The sequence below is a fragment of the Oncorhynchus kisutch genome, linkage group LG26, assembly GCF_002021735.2.
Source record: "Oncorhynchus kisutch isolate 150728-3 linkage group LG26, Okis_V2, whole genome shotgun sequence".
Classification (NCBI taxonomy): Eukaryota; Metazoa; Chordata; class Actinopteri; order Salmoniformes; family Salmonidae; genus Oncorhynchus; species Oncorhynchus kisutch.
The window spans coordinates 6,979,301-6,993,960 of record NC_034199.2 but is presented as its reverse complement, the minus strand read 5'-3'; the positions used below and the strand labels follow the sequence as shown (position 1 = coordinate 6,993,960).

Below are 14,660 nucleotides of genomic sequence, written 5' to 3'. Positions count from 1 at the left end.
GTCGTGAACCAGAGTCTTAAGAATCAAATGTCGTTCACCATGGGTGGCTCATTGGAGCTGTCATTTGTGACTGAAACTTGTAAACACGTACTTTAAACAATGTACATGTGTGTATTGCTGGGCATGCAAACATAAGATTATTTATTGATGCGTTTATTACAAGGACAAGGTCTAGACTAGTTGTGGCCGCAACTGGACTAGATTTTGAGCGACTCTTGGCGAAATTCATTCCTTGACTGCCGTGAGGGTGATGAGCACAATGTTTGCGAGCTGCAGCGCTCCAAATGTTTCATTCTCGAGTTTGAATTTGTTGAGCTGTGTATGTTTTGGTTCTACAAAGCTGTTTCCAGCATTACATTCAATAATCAATTAATGGCGTTCAGTAATGCACCATGCAATCAATTGTCAGTTCCTCCACACATATGCCAGACATTTGGTGGTCAGAGCACGTCTCTGGAGTCGCTGAGCCGGAGGAACGTGTATTAATCCTGCTTTAGGACTCATTACGGCCGGCACAAGCAGATCAAACGAACAACTTAAATTAACAAGTCACTCATGAAAAACAAATCATGACTCTTGAGTCAGTAAAAATAGTAGTTCAATAATAATGAATTGTTTGCGAACTGCACATCACTAGTGTGCCTGTGAGAATCTGACTTAGTAGAGGCTGACGACATCTCTTTGCCTGCAGTGGCAGCAAACTCAAACATTTAAACACAACTTGTGGACAAAACAATGTAAATATCCAAGAAACACAAGTCTCACTTTACTAGTTAGACCAACTGTGTGCAGCCCCCCAGACAGGCAGTGTTGCTGCGCGAGGTGGGGCACAAACGTTCGGATTAGATTGTGCATTAACATGTATGAAACAGAATGGCATAAATACATAGAAAAATAAATGCTGCAGTATCAGTTTTCTATTAATCACAACTCTCATGTGCCCATACTTGACTTGTGACTATTTTTATAAAATTGCCACACTGTAGAGCCCTGAGGAACTACCCGCCAAAACCTACCTGCATGTGGCGGGTGTTTAATTTTAGGCCTTGATCCATATGCAATTCGAACACTGAGTAGGCCAACTTCTCTGCCCTGTACCACCCACACATCTACCTTGCATGCCATCTGTTCCTGCGTAGCCATGGCACCCAATCCACACACACCCACTTACCACATTCTGGCCCAACGTGGATTGCATAGAGCAGACATTTAGTTTTCTTGCAGAATAAGAAATACGGTGTTGACTCTTCATGACGTTTTCAGCTGCAAAGTTCTAAACATTGCACCCCACTGCGTAAACCCCTGCCATCGCCAGACCAACTCATTCACTATAAGATCCTGTTCCCTTACCACTGGTGCCCTCAGTGGAATGCCAATCTAGTGCCACACATAGTGCCAACTCCCCTCACAGCCCGCAGCCTGACAGCTCCTTGTGAAGTATCACACATGACTCATTCAGATTTTTTATTTTTATCTGTGTAATATCAGACTGCTCTAGTTGAAATAGCCTTTTGCATTATCCCAGGCAATCGTTCTCCACAACCTGCATTCAGACCACCCCAGAAAATCAGCTCCCTGCAAACTATTCCATCCAGACTTCCTCACCTCTGATTTTCATGCCAGTCATCAATCCATCACCCCTAGTAGCGATGAAATAATTGCCTTGACATTTCATACTGTTAACAAGTTCAGGAATCCTGGCCATGAAATTAAAAAGGTACTAGCTAAGCATTTTCTAAAGTTTCTATCTGTTATTTTAAAGAACACTGGTGCTAAACAGTACGTTTGTTGCTAAATGGCACTATGCTTATCCTTGTAATTCCGATCATAACTATTTTATTAACATTCTTTTGGCTAAATATTATATTCACAAATGTAAATTGAGTTTTCATTTCACTGTTACAACCTCAAAGTATTAGAAGTCATGTCTGTTAATGTCTCATTGCCTTGTCACATCTAAAAATGTCCCGAATTGGTGTTTTATTTTTTCATTGTATACACAGAAATGTCTCTGTCTTGATGTGTAATATTGATATTATTTTTGCAATAAACACACGTTTTTCAGCACTATGCTAAAATAGTTATATTCATTGAATTTCTAAAGAAAGTACACCGTATCTAGTCTGGGTACCAACCTTTTTAGCCAACATTCCACGTACAGCATGCAGCTGGATGTCCGGCGGGGTTGCGAATTGGTTTTTGGAAATTACATTCATATTTTCCATGACAACGTGCAGCTTCAAAATTAGAATTATACAAAGTCAAAAACAACAAATTAGCTGTTAGCTAGGCAAGTTGTTGCATTTTAAAATCAACGCTACAATGTTTTGTTTGAATTGCAGTATGTCTTTAGTTTGAGAATTTAATCAAATCAAGCTTTATTTATACAGCCAGCACATTTCAGACATGGAATGCAACACAATGTGCTTCACATGAATAAAAAAAAAAAATAAGAGCTTAAATATTTACTACACAACAAACATGTGGTGATAACACTAAAGGAGCGAATGACTAAAAATATGCGTTTTAAGATCTCTTTTAAACAGGTCTACAGGTTCGGCCCCTCTCTGGTTCTCTGGCAGGCTATTCCAGAGATTGGGGGCATAACTAAAGGCTGCTTCTCCATGCCTCTTGTTCCTAGGATATGGGATAGTTAACAGGCTGCCAGAGGACCTGAAGGACTTACTGGGTACATACATGAAATGTATTGGGGTGCACAATCATGGTTTGATTTTAAAACAATAGAAGAATCTTAATGTATTATATTTTGAGAAAAATTCCACAGAGACCAATGTAACGTGTGCTCCATCTGGTCTTGGTCATTACCCGTGCTCCAGCATTCTATGTTTTGCAGTTGACTAATGGCTTTTTTTGGGTAGACCAGACAGAGCATTACAGTACTCAACCCTGCTTGTCCTAAATGCATGGATGAGTCTCTGTATCAGCCTGAGAGAGAAACGGCCACACCTTGCCAATGTTCCTCATGTGGTAAAAAAGCTATTTTAGTCACATTCCTAATGTGTGATTTGAAATTTAGGTCTGAATCTAAAATAACATGTAGGTTTTTCAACCTGGTGTTCTTTATTACCTGCGAATTAAAATGTGAGGCCAGATTCACTCACTCACTCACTCTCTGTTGGAGCCAAAGCACACACACACAGAAAGTACCTTGGCCTTTGTCTTGATTTAGCTGGAGAAGTTGTGAGCCATCCAAGTATTTATCACTAATACAGTCTAATCATTTATCTGTGGAGTTGAAATCCTGACACTCTAATGCAAAGTGTACCGTCTGCGTAGCAGTGAAAATCGCGTGTGAGTAAAAACTGACCGGTACAATTGTATTTTTTTTCAGTTGCTGTATGTTCACCAAGGGTGACAGACTTTATACTGGTTCAATAGGTTCTAAACCAATTTACTTCTCCAGTATGTCCAGAAGGACATCATGGTCAAAAATGTAGACATGAGCTAGCAACTTTTCAGACTGATTTGTCTGGACAACAACAAAAAAACGCCACAGAACAATGAGCCATATGTTTCACTGAATGTATAAATCTGAAGCATCTGGTTGGCATTTCCACTCACCACTGAATATAGTGGCCAACAGTCAGAAGATGGAGCGAGATGCTTTTTTTTTGGAGCGTAGGCTATATCACCTGTTTAAGTTCATTCGCACATTTTTCATGCCTCTGACATACAGTAATGACGATTTAAAAAGTGGTAATAGCCTACAGTTTTCTTGACCTTTTGTTTTAATTAATGTGATGGGCTCATGTTTTACCGCTACGCCGTACCACACTTTCTTTTTCCGTGACACTGTAGCGGACCGCCTTATTTTAACCCATGGTTATTGCACATGTGTACTTCAGAGTAGGCATGTGCCAATAGGTTTGTGCTTGGCTCTGCCCACCTCGATTGTTCTGCCCACTGATTCATTTTCTTCCATTGGAAACGACAGGATGTGGTCTCTTGGGTTAGTTATAAAAGTCTTTGCTTACGTGATCTGTGAAGAAAATAAATGTTTATGTAGTTCCAATATTTGCATAACTTTTGATTTGGAGTACAGCTATGAGGGTTATCGAATCAGGATCAAATCCTCATCTCCTCTATCATTAATGATAATTGAAAAAATGCCAGTCTCTTTGACAAATGACAGGACAATATTGTTTACTTGCTAATACAGATCTTAATATGAATGTTTTATATTCAACATATGGGCATCCATAATAACCTGTTATTATTAGAATTGCTAACAAATTAACTTAAAAAAAAAAAGCATTTATGGTTGATCAGAATAAACAAGTCCATGGCAAGGAACAGAAATTAAAGTTGAAATTCTGACCGGTACAGAATTCCACAGCGAGGAGTGGAATGTTAGCTAAAAGACTGGTACTCCGGCTACACTATACCACAATTTCCTATTACATACCAGTGGAAACAAGACTTTAAAATAGTGCAACCAATGTTTTTTTTGTTTTCATCTCACAGGCTCAAGGGGAGCACGACCACAGCCACGGTGAGTCCGGAAACAAGAGCAACACTAAAGAGGTGGACATGCTCACTGCCTTTGACGGGGTCTGGAAGGGCCTGACAGCGCTGGCTGGAATCTACTTCCTCTTCATCATTGAGCACTGCCTCGGCATGTTCAAACACTACAAAGACGCAGGGGTAAGGAGAAGCCATGCACCCATACCTGATTGAATGCTATGGAAATAACTTCATAACTAGGTGTTTACCAGAGGTGGGACCAAGTCATTGTTTTAGAAGTCACAAGTAAGTCTCCAGTCTTAGCACTCAAGTCCCAAGTCTAGACAGTCAAGTCCGATTTGGTCACCAAATGTAATACAATTTCATATTTATAACGAGTAATAGTTAGTATATTACATTTACACATCATGAATGACTTAAAATGTATTCCCCCCCCTCCCCTAATCGGGTGATGTAGGCTTATGCACAATCGCCCAACCTCAACACACACACACCCTCTCTGTGTGTGGTTACAGTAGGCTAACGATACTGCGGTTCCTGAAACCATTGACATCAGGAAGGATTTTGGTGTCCAACTGCCTGGCCAGTTGTAGCACAATCTTGGGTGCAATGATCACATTCCCACACTGACTGACAGTGTGGAGGCTCGTTATTTTAACGTTACGTTAGCCTACATGCTACACTAGCAAAGTTTTATATATAGCTGTCGGCTATATTAGCCATGACTTACCGTTCTTTGTGCAGCTTCAAATGTCGAACAAAGTTGGAAGTTGTTGCGCCTCCATCTGTAATTTTCTTACTGTATGTTTTGCAAGTTGCAATCCGTTTGACTACAGTTTAGTCTTGATACCCCAAATTATTGATTTCGGATATAATCTTTCCAAGGGTTCCATCAGAATTCACCCACTGACGTTCCTCTGCACTGCCGCGTGTCAAGACCCGGTTACGAACTCAGGTCTCCGGTGTGAGAAAATCACTTAGCAAACTGAGCCACTAATAGTCGGCAGAACCCAGAAGATGAGGCAGACACAGCAGTTCTTGAGACGGTGTTTTAATAAAGTTAAAAGGAAAGTTCTTCAGGCAAAAATATAAATCCACAACGTCAAAAGTAATTCCAAGAGAAAAAGGTAATCCTCCAAGTCGAAAGGTAAATCCACAAGGTGGTAGGTACAGCAGACCAAAGCCTCAAAAGATAATCAAAAATAAATAACAGAGTACCACGAGAGTCCAACTGGAGCAACAAATGTTCACAGCATCGCCGGGGCTGGGTGCTAACATTCAAACACAGAGCAAAGAACTGAGGAAAACTAAGGGTTTAAATACATTCAAGGGAAACGAGGCACAGGTGCAAATAATAACTGGAAACAAGGGAAAACAAAAGGGTCAAAAAACACTGAGTGCATTTAGTGTCCAAAACCGGAACAATCCTGACACCACGCGCAACTTTTTCTCAGCTGGCACAATTTGATTGGCTGCTGTCTGATTCGAACTGTAATCCGTTAAATGAAGAGTTTATGCACTGCGCACTTTTTTAACGTGTCATTTTATTATTATTTGGGTTTGTGTAGCGTATCAAGTCAGTTCAAGTCAAAAGGCTCAAGTCCAAGTTAAGTCTCGCGTCATTGGTGTCAAAGTCGAGTTGCAAGTCACCATATTTGTGACTCGAGTGCACACCACTGGTGTTTACTATTGTGAACTGTTATTCAGAATACCTGGTAAGTAAGACATACCTTATGACGTGAAAGAGTAGATTGTAGGAAATACTGTGCCTTAAAGTATCCCCCCCCCCCATGACGTTTTCCACATTTTGTTAGTCTGAATTTATAATTGATTCAGTTTTGATTTTGTATCAATGATCTACACATAATAACCCATAATGTCAAAGTGTAATTATGATTTCAGAAATGTTTACAAATTAATAAAAAATGAAACGCTGAAATGTGCTTAACAAGTCACGGATTCACTATGTTTAACGTGATTTTTAAATGATTACCCTGTACAGTTGAAGTCGGAAGTTTACATTAACTTGGAGTCATTAACTTGTTTTTCAACCACTCCACAAATTTCTTGTTAACAAACTATAGATTTGGCAAGTTGGTTAGCTTCTCTGGGATATGTGGGACAGTAGCGTCCCACTTGGCCAAAAGCTAGAGAAAATGCAGAGCGCCAAATTCAAATAAATTCCTATAAAAATCTAACTTTCATGAAATCAAACAGATAAGATACGAATATGGTGATAATTAAAGCTACACGTGTTGTGAATCCAGCCAACATGTCAGATTTCAAAAGGGCTTTTCGGCGAAAGCAAACGCTGCTATTATCTGAGGATAGCACCTCCGTAAACAAAAGAGAACATTTCAACCCTGCAGGCGCGACACAAAACGCAGGAATAAAAATATAAATCATGCCTTTGACGAGCTTCTTCTGTTGGCACTCCCATATGTCCCATAAACATCACAAATAGTCCTTTTGTTCAATTAATTCCGTCCATACATATCCAAAATGTCCATTTTATTTGGCGCGTTTGATCCAGAAAAACACCAGTTCCAACTTGCGCAACGTGACGACAAAATATCTCAAAAGTTACCTGTAAACTTTGCCAAAACATTTCAAACTACTTTTGTAATACAACTTTAGGTATTTTTTTTAAAAACTAAATAATCGATAAAATTGAAGACTGGATGATCTGTGTTCAATACAGGAAGAAAACAAACTTGAGCATGCTTTCTGGTCATGCGCCTCTATCAAACAGTACACATGAAGTGATCCTCGTTCAAGATGGCCGTACTTCTTCATTACACAAAGGAATGACCTCAACCAATTTCTAAAGACTGGAGACATATAGTGGAAGCGGTAGGAACTGCAAGCAAGTCCCTTAAATCTGGATTCACAATGAAAACTCATTGAAAAGAGGGTGACCTAAAAATATATATTTTTTAAAACATCCGAATGGTTTGTCCTCTGTTTCGCCTGCTAAATAAGTTCTGTTATACAAGATTCAAACAGTTTTAGAAACTTCAGATTTTTTACTATCCAAATCTACTAATAATGTTTATCTTATCTTCTGGGGATGAGTAGCAGGCAGTTGAATTTGGGCATGCTTTTCATCCAAAATTCCAAATGCTGCCCCCTATCCTAGAGAAGTTAAGACATCTACTCTGTGCATGACACAAGTCATTTTCCCAACAATTGTTTAGACAGATTATTTCAGTTATAATTCACTATATCACAATTCCAGTGGGTTGGAACTTTACATACACCAAGTTGACTGTGCCTTTTAAACAGCTTGGAAAATTCCAGAAAATTGTCATGGCTTTAGAAGCTTCTGATAGGCTAATTGACATCATTTGAGTCAATTGGAGGTATACCTGTGGATGTATTTCAAGGCCTACCTTCAAACTCAGTACCTCTTTGCTTGACGTCATGGGAAAATCAAAAGAAATAAGCCATGACCTCAGGAAAAATAATTGTAGACCTCTACAAGTCTGGTTCATCCTTAGAAGCAATTTCCAAACACTGAAGGTACCCTGTTCATCTGTACAAACAATAGTATGCAAGTATAAACACCATGGTACCATGCAGCCATCATACCTCTTAGGAAGGTGACGCGTTCTGTCTCCTAGAGATGAACGTACTTTGGTGCAAAAAGTGCAAATCAATCCCAAAACAACCGCAAAGGACCTTGTGAAGATGCTGGAGGAAACCGGTACAAAAGTATCTATATCCACAGTAAAACGAGTCCTATATCGACATAACCTGAAAGGCCGCTCAGCAAGGAAGAAGCCATTGCTCCAAAACCGCCATTTAAAAAAAACAGACTATGGTTTGCAACTGCACATGGAGACAAAGATCGTACTTTTTGGAGAAATGTCCTCTGGTCTGATGAAACAAAAATAGAACTGTTTGGCCATAATGACATCATTATGTTTGGAGGAAAAAGGGGGAGACTTGCAAGCCGAAGAACACCATCCCAACCGTGAAGCACGGGGGTGGCAGCATCGTGTGGGGGTGCTTTGCCCGCAGGAGGAAATGGTGCACTTCAAAAAATAGATGGCATTATGAGTTAGATTTTTTTTTATTTTTATATTGAAGCAACATCAAGACATCAGTTAAAGCTTGGTCACAAATGGATCTTCCACATGGATAACGACCCCAAGCATACTTCCAAAGTTGTAGAAAAATGGCTTAAGGACAACCAAGTCAAGGTATTGGAGTGGCCATCACAAAGCCCTGACCTCAATCCCATAAATGTGTGGGCAGAACTGAAAAGAGTGGGCGAGCAAGGACGCCTACCCACCTGACTCAGTTACACCAGCTCTGTCAGCAGGAATGGGCCAGAATTCACTCAACTTATTGTGGGAAGCTTGTGGAAGGCTACCTGAAGTTTGACCCAAGATAAACAATTTAAAGGCAATGCTACCAAATACTAATTGAGTGTATATAAACTTCTGACCCACTGGGAATGTGATGTAATAAATAATAGCTGAAATAAATAATTCACTCTACTATTATTCTGACATTTCACATTCTTACAATAAAGTGGTGATCCTAACTGGCCTAAAACAGGGATTTTTTACTGGGATTATAAATGTCATGTTTGTGAAACTGAGTTCAAATGTATTTGGCTCAGGTGTATGTAAACTTCAGTCTTCAACTGTACATTGGATTTGCTTACCAAGACAACCTTGAATGTTCCTGAATGTCCTAATTACAGTTATGCAGAAATCGCTCCAACATTTCCTGGTTGTTAAAATTCTAATAGTTTGCCTTTCAGTTTGTGACAAAAGATTATATTGTAGAGAATCATTGTACAATCTAAATCACTTTGAAATATATTTTCAATAACCAAAAATATTGTATTTTCAGCATTTTGAAGCTGGTGTACAAAACCAAAAGTAAAAGATGCAAATAACAAACTTAAGCACGGGAAACATAGTAATAGCGCACATTAAACAGATCTACCGCTTCTTAGTCTTGCTTTCATTGAGTGACAGATCTGTTTCACTCATGTCATTATGACCGGGTTGCCCAAAAAGTTACATATTGTAGCAGAGCTTCAAGATTTAAAAATAATAATGGGCTAATATTGTGTCTCAGCTGTAAGAGCTGCCAAAGGTGATTTTAACATGTATTGTGTCAGGTGGTTGAATACATTTGAATACATCAATATTTATTTTTATTTTCGATTAATTACAAAGTTCATTTTTTCTTCCTCTTTTGACAGAGTAGTTTGTCGATCGTTGACAAAAAAATTACAATACATTTCATTCCCTCTTTGTAACAACAAAATATGGAAAAGGTGGTGTGAATACTTTCTAAAGGCACTGTAGTAGTACAGGTAACTGCCAAAATAAAGGAAACGCCAGCATAGCATCTTTGGGCCGTTGGGCCACCAGAACAGCTTCAATGCGCCTTGGCATAGAAGTGTCAAACTTTATTGGAGGGGTGGACACCGTTCTTTCACGAGAAAATCCTGGAGTCGCCTCTTCACTGTTGATGTTGAGACTGGTGTTTTGCAGGTACTATTTAATGAAGCTGCCAGTTGAGGACTTGTGAGGCGTCTGTTTCTCAAGCAAGACACTTATGTACTTGTCCTCTTGCTCAGTTGTGCACCGGGGCCTCCCACTCTCTTTTCTGGTGGGTCTAATCCTGGATGCTGATTGGTTAAAACCGCATTCCAGCCTGTGTCTATTCCACAAGTTACCACTGGCTGCAGAATAAAAAAAGTGAACGACTGGGTCACGTCTCTGGCAACCAATGGAACAAACAACCAGCTGGCTTGGGTAGCAACCCTAGATTTGTGTCGGGGCGATCTTGTGGAAGGATGAAATAGTATGAATAAATTCATCAAAATAAAATGTATGAAAATATGTCAATTATTTTAGTATGTTTGTAACCCAGTTTCTCAGGAATTGTCACTTAAGTGTGGGTGAATTGCTATACTTGAGCTAGCAAACAAGTCTGTCTTTCTATTAATGTGTCTATTCTTTCTTCCTTCAGGGAACCTTCTGTCGTAGGAAGAAGAGGGGTGAGGAGGCCAAGATTGGCAGGAAGCTGTCCGATCACAAGCTGAATCGACGCTCGGACGCAGAGTGGCTTCACCTCAAGCCTCTCACAGAGGGTGAGAGGGTGTCCTGTCCTAAAGTGAACTCTAACACAAGAGTAGGATTGTTACCACACTTAAAATGCACCTGAGTGGAAGATTTGTGTGAGACGTGTGTAGCTTGGAATTTTGTGTGTAGGAGGATGATTATACTATGCATGACAAAAGTACCAGGTGTGTTTTTACTTTTTATATATATGCAAGGCTGTATTGCCAGCTTGTGTTTTGTAGGACATGCCATGTACAGTATATCCTGAACTTGACATTTAGTAACAGCTTTCTACTCCTTTCCCCCCTCAAGGTCTGGACAGCACGGCCATCTCCTGCGACAACGGCCACAATGACACCCAGCTTACAGAGCTGCAGCCACCTGACTCGCCCAGCAACAAGACACCACTGGCCCCCGCAGACTTGCTTACCAAGGAGAATGGCCGTCGGCCCAAGAAACACGGGCACAACCACGGCGGGCATTCTCACGGAGGTGGGCATGGGCACTCACATGGCGGGAACTGCCACTCGGACCAGGAGATGAAGGACGCGGGCATCGCCAGCATCGCCTGGATGGTAATCATGGGTGATGGCATGCACAACTTCAGCGACGGCCTGGCCATAGGTGAGCAGTAAAGCCACCACGTTGTAAAATATTTTGTTGTCAGTTACTTATCTGGCTAGGTAAAGGTTGAATTAATAAAGATTATACTGTTCTGTAACACAATTAAGTCTGTCAATGTTCTTGTTGTTGAATGTTGTTTCTTTGACAGGTGCTGCCTTCAGTGCAAATATTACCGGTGGCATCAGTACATCTGTTGCTGTGTTCTGCCATGAATTGCCTCACGAACTGGGTAAGTGCATCATTCCTGGTCCGAGAAGCGCTTCAGAGCCATCAATCGTCAAACAACATCCATTATTTTGCCAAAACTCATTTCACAATTGACTCAAAAAGCTTGGATAATTATCCCATCCCCAAGGACAATGTGTTGGGCAATGGAGAGAATGCACAGTGTCTTCTATCTGTTAAAGACACTAGCCCTGATCCAGTCAATTGTAGCCTAAATAAAGGAAATCTATTTATATTAATTAAATTGTATTGAACCTAATTGACTCATTTAAATCAGCTTATTTAAACAAATTTAAGCTTTTTTTGAATCAGTAAGTCCCATTGAGACCGAGGTCTCTTTGCAAGGGAGCCCTTCATGACAAGACCGGCAGCAATTACACATTAAACTTTCAATCAAGGCAGGAGCATATGCGACTATTTATTTACCTCTGTTACAGTGTAGACCTTGTGATTGAACTTTTTATGCAATTTATTGAATTGCAGCCACACACATGCCTCAAGGCTGCTCATTGACATTCATGACACTCCACACCATTCACAAACTCTGCTATTCATTGAGGTAGAGATGACCGACAGATTCACTGTTGATCCACTAGTCATCAAGATGCTTTGTGGCACAAAGGTGTGATGAATGAGGAACCCCCACTGACAATAAAACATTGATTCAACCTCTAAAAGTACTTTGGCCTCTGTGCCATGGCTTGTGCTGTGCCCATGCAGCAGGGCTTTTTTTGTTTATTTGTGTGTCTGTTAGTAGCAAGCAGAGTGAATAGGCTGATCGACAGTGTCTGCACACTAATGATGGCTGCTGCCGTAGACATGACGTCTGAGTGGGTCTCTCGTCTGAGTGATGTATAGACCAGACTAGAGCAGAAATGAACACTTCATTTGTCTACATGCTGCCCCTCATGTTGTTGTTAACGAATAGTGTCTTGCTGTTTCGGTTGGCTGACTGTTTCAAATATTACTTGATGAACCACAATGTGTTTAAGGAGAATAGAATAAATGAATGGATAATGTTGACATTCTGTTAGCAATGCAACTCCACTCAATGGTTAATTGTTAAAGTCACAAATTTTGTAGTGTACTGTAGAAACTTCTATCATAACTGTTGATGATTAAGAGAAGAAGCATCTAGAGTTGTAGGAGAGAAGAATGTACCTATTTGAAAGCTATGAAAAAAGTAGCTCTCATGCTGGAAAGCTTAGAGACCCCTGGTCTGGGGCATCTAAGGGTAAAATAGTTTAGCATTGTATGCTCCTTTTTAAAGTGTATTGCAGCAGATTTTTATAGGTTCTACTATAACATGAGTAGGCCTAAGATGCATTGTGTTCAATGTATTTCCATTCTTCATTGACTGGCTCCAACCCTAAGGGAGCAGCTGCTTGCCACCCCCTCACTCCACACCACGCTATCAACACTCGGACCAGTCATCTCCTCCTAATAAATGACGCCAGCGCATTTGCAAAGTGAGCCTCTCCTCTCCCGTCGCTCCAAAGACAAATGCCTCCTCCAGGCTCTTTAACACCCCGCCGAGAAGTTCATTGGCAGTGATGGGTGTGTTAATTGCACGCAGCAACACGGTCAAGATGGGCGGCTTTGAGTGCGTGACGACCGACCGAAACATGGTCCTCAGGGGAAGCAAAGTGGAGACTGGATAGTGGTAATGGTGTGAGACCACCGCTCGGCGCTCTCTTTTTATTTGATTGATGGATACGGGGAGACCGGCGTGATCATATATTCATTGTGGTAATTAGCCGGGAAAAGGGAACACTTGGTATGGCGTGGAGTAAATGTAGGTCAGCGTCTATTCATTTCTCACTGAATCGAGGGCTTTCCCGCTGAGAGTCGGGCTTTCTTCCCACAGCCGTGCTGCGCTGGCAGTGAGTGAGGAGGATGGTGTATGGATATGTTATCCTAGGTGATTTCAACTTTCACATTGATTCAACAAAATGTTACTCTGTTACGGATTCCTGAACATGCTTGACTGTCTCAACCTGGTACAGCATGTCAATGTCTCCACACAATCGTGGGCATACACTAGTCCTCATTATTGAAGAAGTCCCTGCCTCAGACCTGGATGAACATGAGCTAGGTGTATCTGACCATAGGGCCATGACAATGTCTGAGTACTCCTGCAGGTGAGCTTCGCCCGACGCGCACTATTACATTCAGAAAAGTCACTTGACACATCCCTCTTCCAGGAATCTGTTCATCCTACCCTACAAGCGGACTTTCTTGAGTCCACCCCTGACGAAAGGTTCGACCTGTATAATATCACCCTAAGCAACATCTTAAACAGCCTTGCCCCTGAAAAACACGTCAAGTATCCTTCCAACTATCAAATCACATTTTATTTGTCACGTGCGCAAAATACAACCGGTGTAGACCTTAGTGAAATGCTTACTTACAAGCCCTTAACCAACAATACTTTAAGAAGTTAAGAAAAAATGAGTGGTGAGTAAAAAATAGAAAATAAGTCACAAATAATTGAACAGCAGCAGTAAAATAACAATAGTGAGGCTTTATACAGGGGGTACCGGTACATGTGTGGGGGCACCTGTTAGTCGAAGTAATATGTACATGTAGGTAGAGTTATTAAAGTGACTATGCATAGATAATAATCAGAGTAGCAGCAGCAGCATAAAAGAGGGGTCTGAGTTGCCCTTTGATTAGCTGTTAAGATGCCTCTTGGACCTGGACTTGGCACTCCGGAACCACTTCCCGTGCGGTCGCAGAGAGAATAGTCTATAACTAGGGTGGCTGGAGACTTTGACAATTTTTAGGGCCATCCTCTGACACTGCCTTGTGTAGAGGTCCTAGATGGCAGGAAGCTTGGCCCCAGTGACGTACTGGGCCGTGCACACTACCATCTGTATTGCCTTGCGGTCGGAGGCCCAGCAGTTGCCATACCAGGCAGTCATGCAATTACTCCGGATGCTCTCGATGGTGCAGCTGTGGAACCTTTTTGAGGATCTGCGGATCCATGCAAATCTTTTCAGTCTCCTGAAGGGGAATAGGCTTTGTCGTGCCCTCTTCACGACTGTCTGTGTGTTTGGACCATGATAGTTTGTTGATGTGGACGCCAAGGAACTTCATCCCCTCAACCTGCTCCACTACAGCCCCGTTGATGAGAATGGGGGCATGATCGGTCCTCCTTTTCCTGTAGTCCACAATCATCTACTTTGTCTTGATCATGTGGAGGGAGGTTGTTGTCCTGGCACCACACGGCCA

General features: G+C 41.2%; 1 protein-coding gene across 3 annotated transcripts in view; it reads left to right on the top strand.

Moving 5' to 3' along the window:
- Positions 1-14,660, top strand: part of slc39a10 (solute carrier family 39 member 10) — a 57,549-nt gene that overhangs the window by 31,742 nt on the left and 11,147 nt on the right. For all 3 annotated transcript variants that reach the window (XM_020461204.2, XM_031805638.1, XM_020461205.2), the window contains 4 exons: positions 4,486-4,665; positions 10,486-10,606; positions 10,890-11,201; positions 11,350-11,430. In XM_020461204.2, coding sequence (XP_020316793.1) covers positions 4,486-4,665; positions 10,486-10,606; positions 10,890-11,201; positions 11,350-11,430 — 694 coding nt within the window. The remainder of the gene's footprint in view (positions 1-4,485; positions 4,666-10,485; positions 10,607-10,889; positions 11,202-11,349; positions 11,431-14,660) is intronic.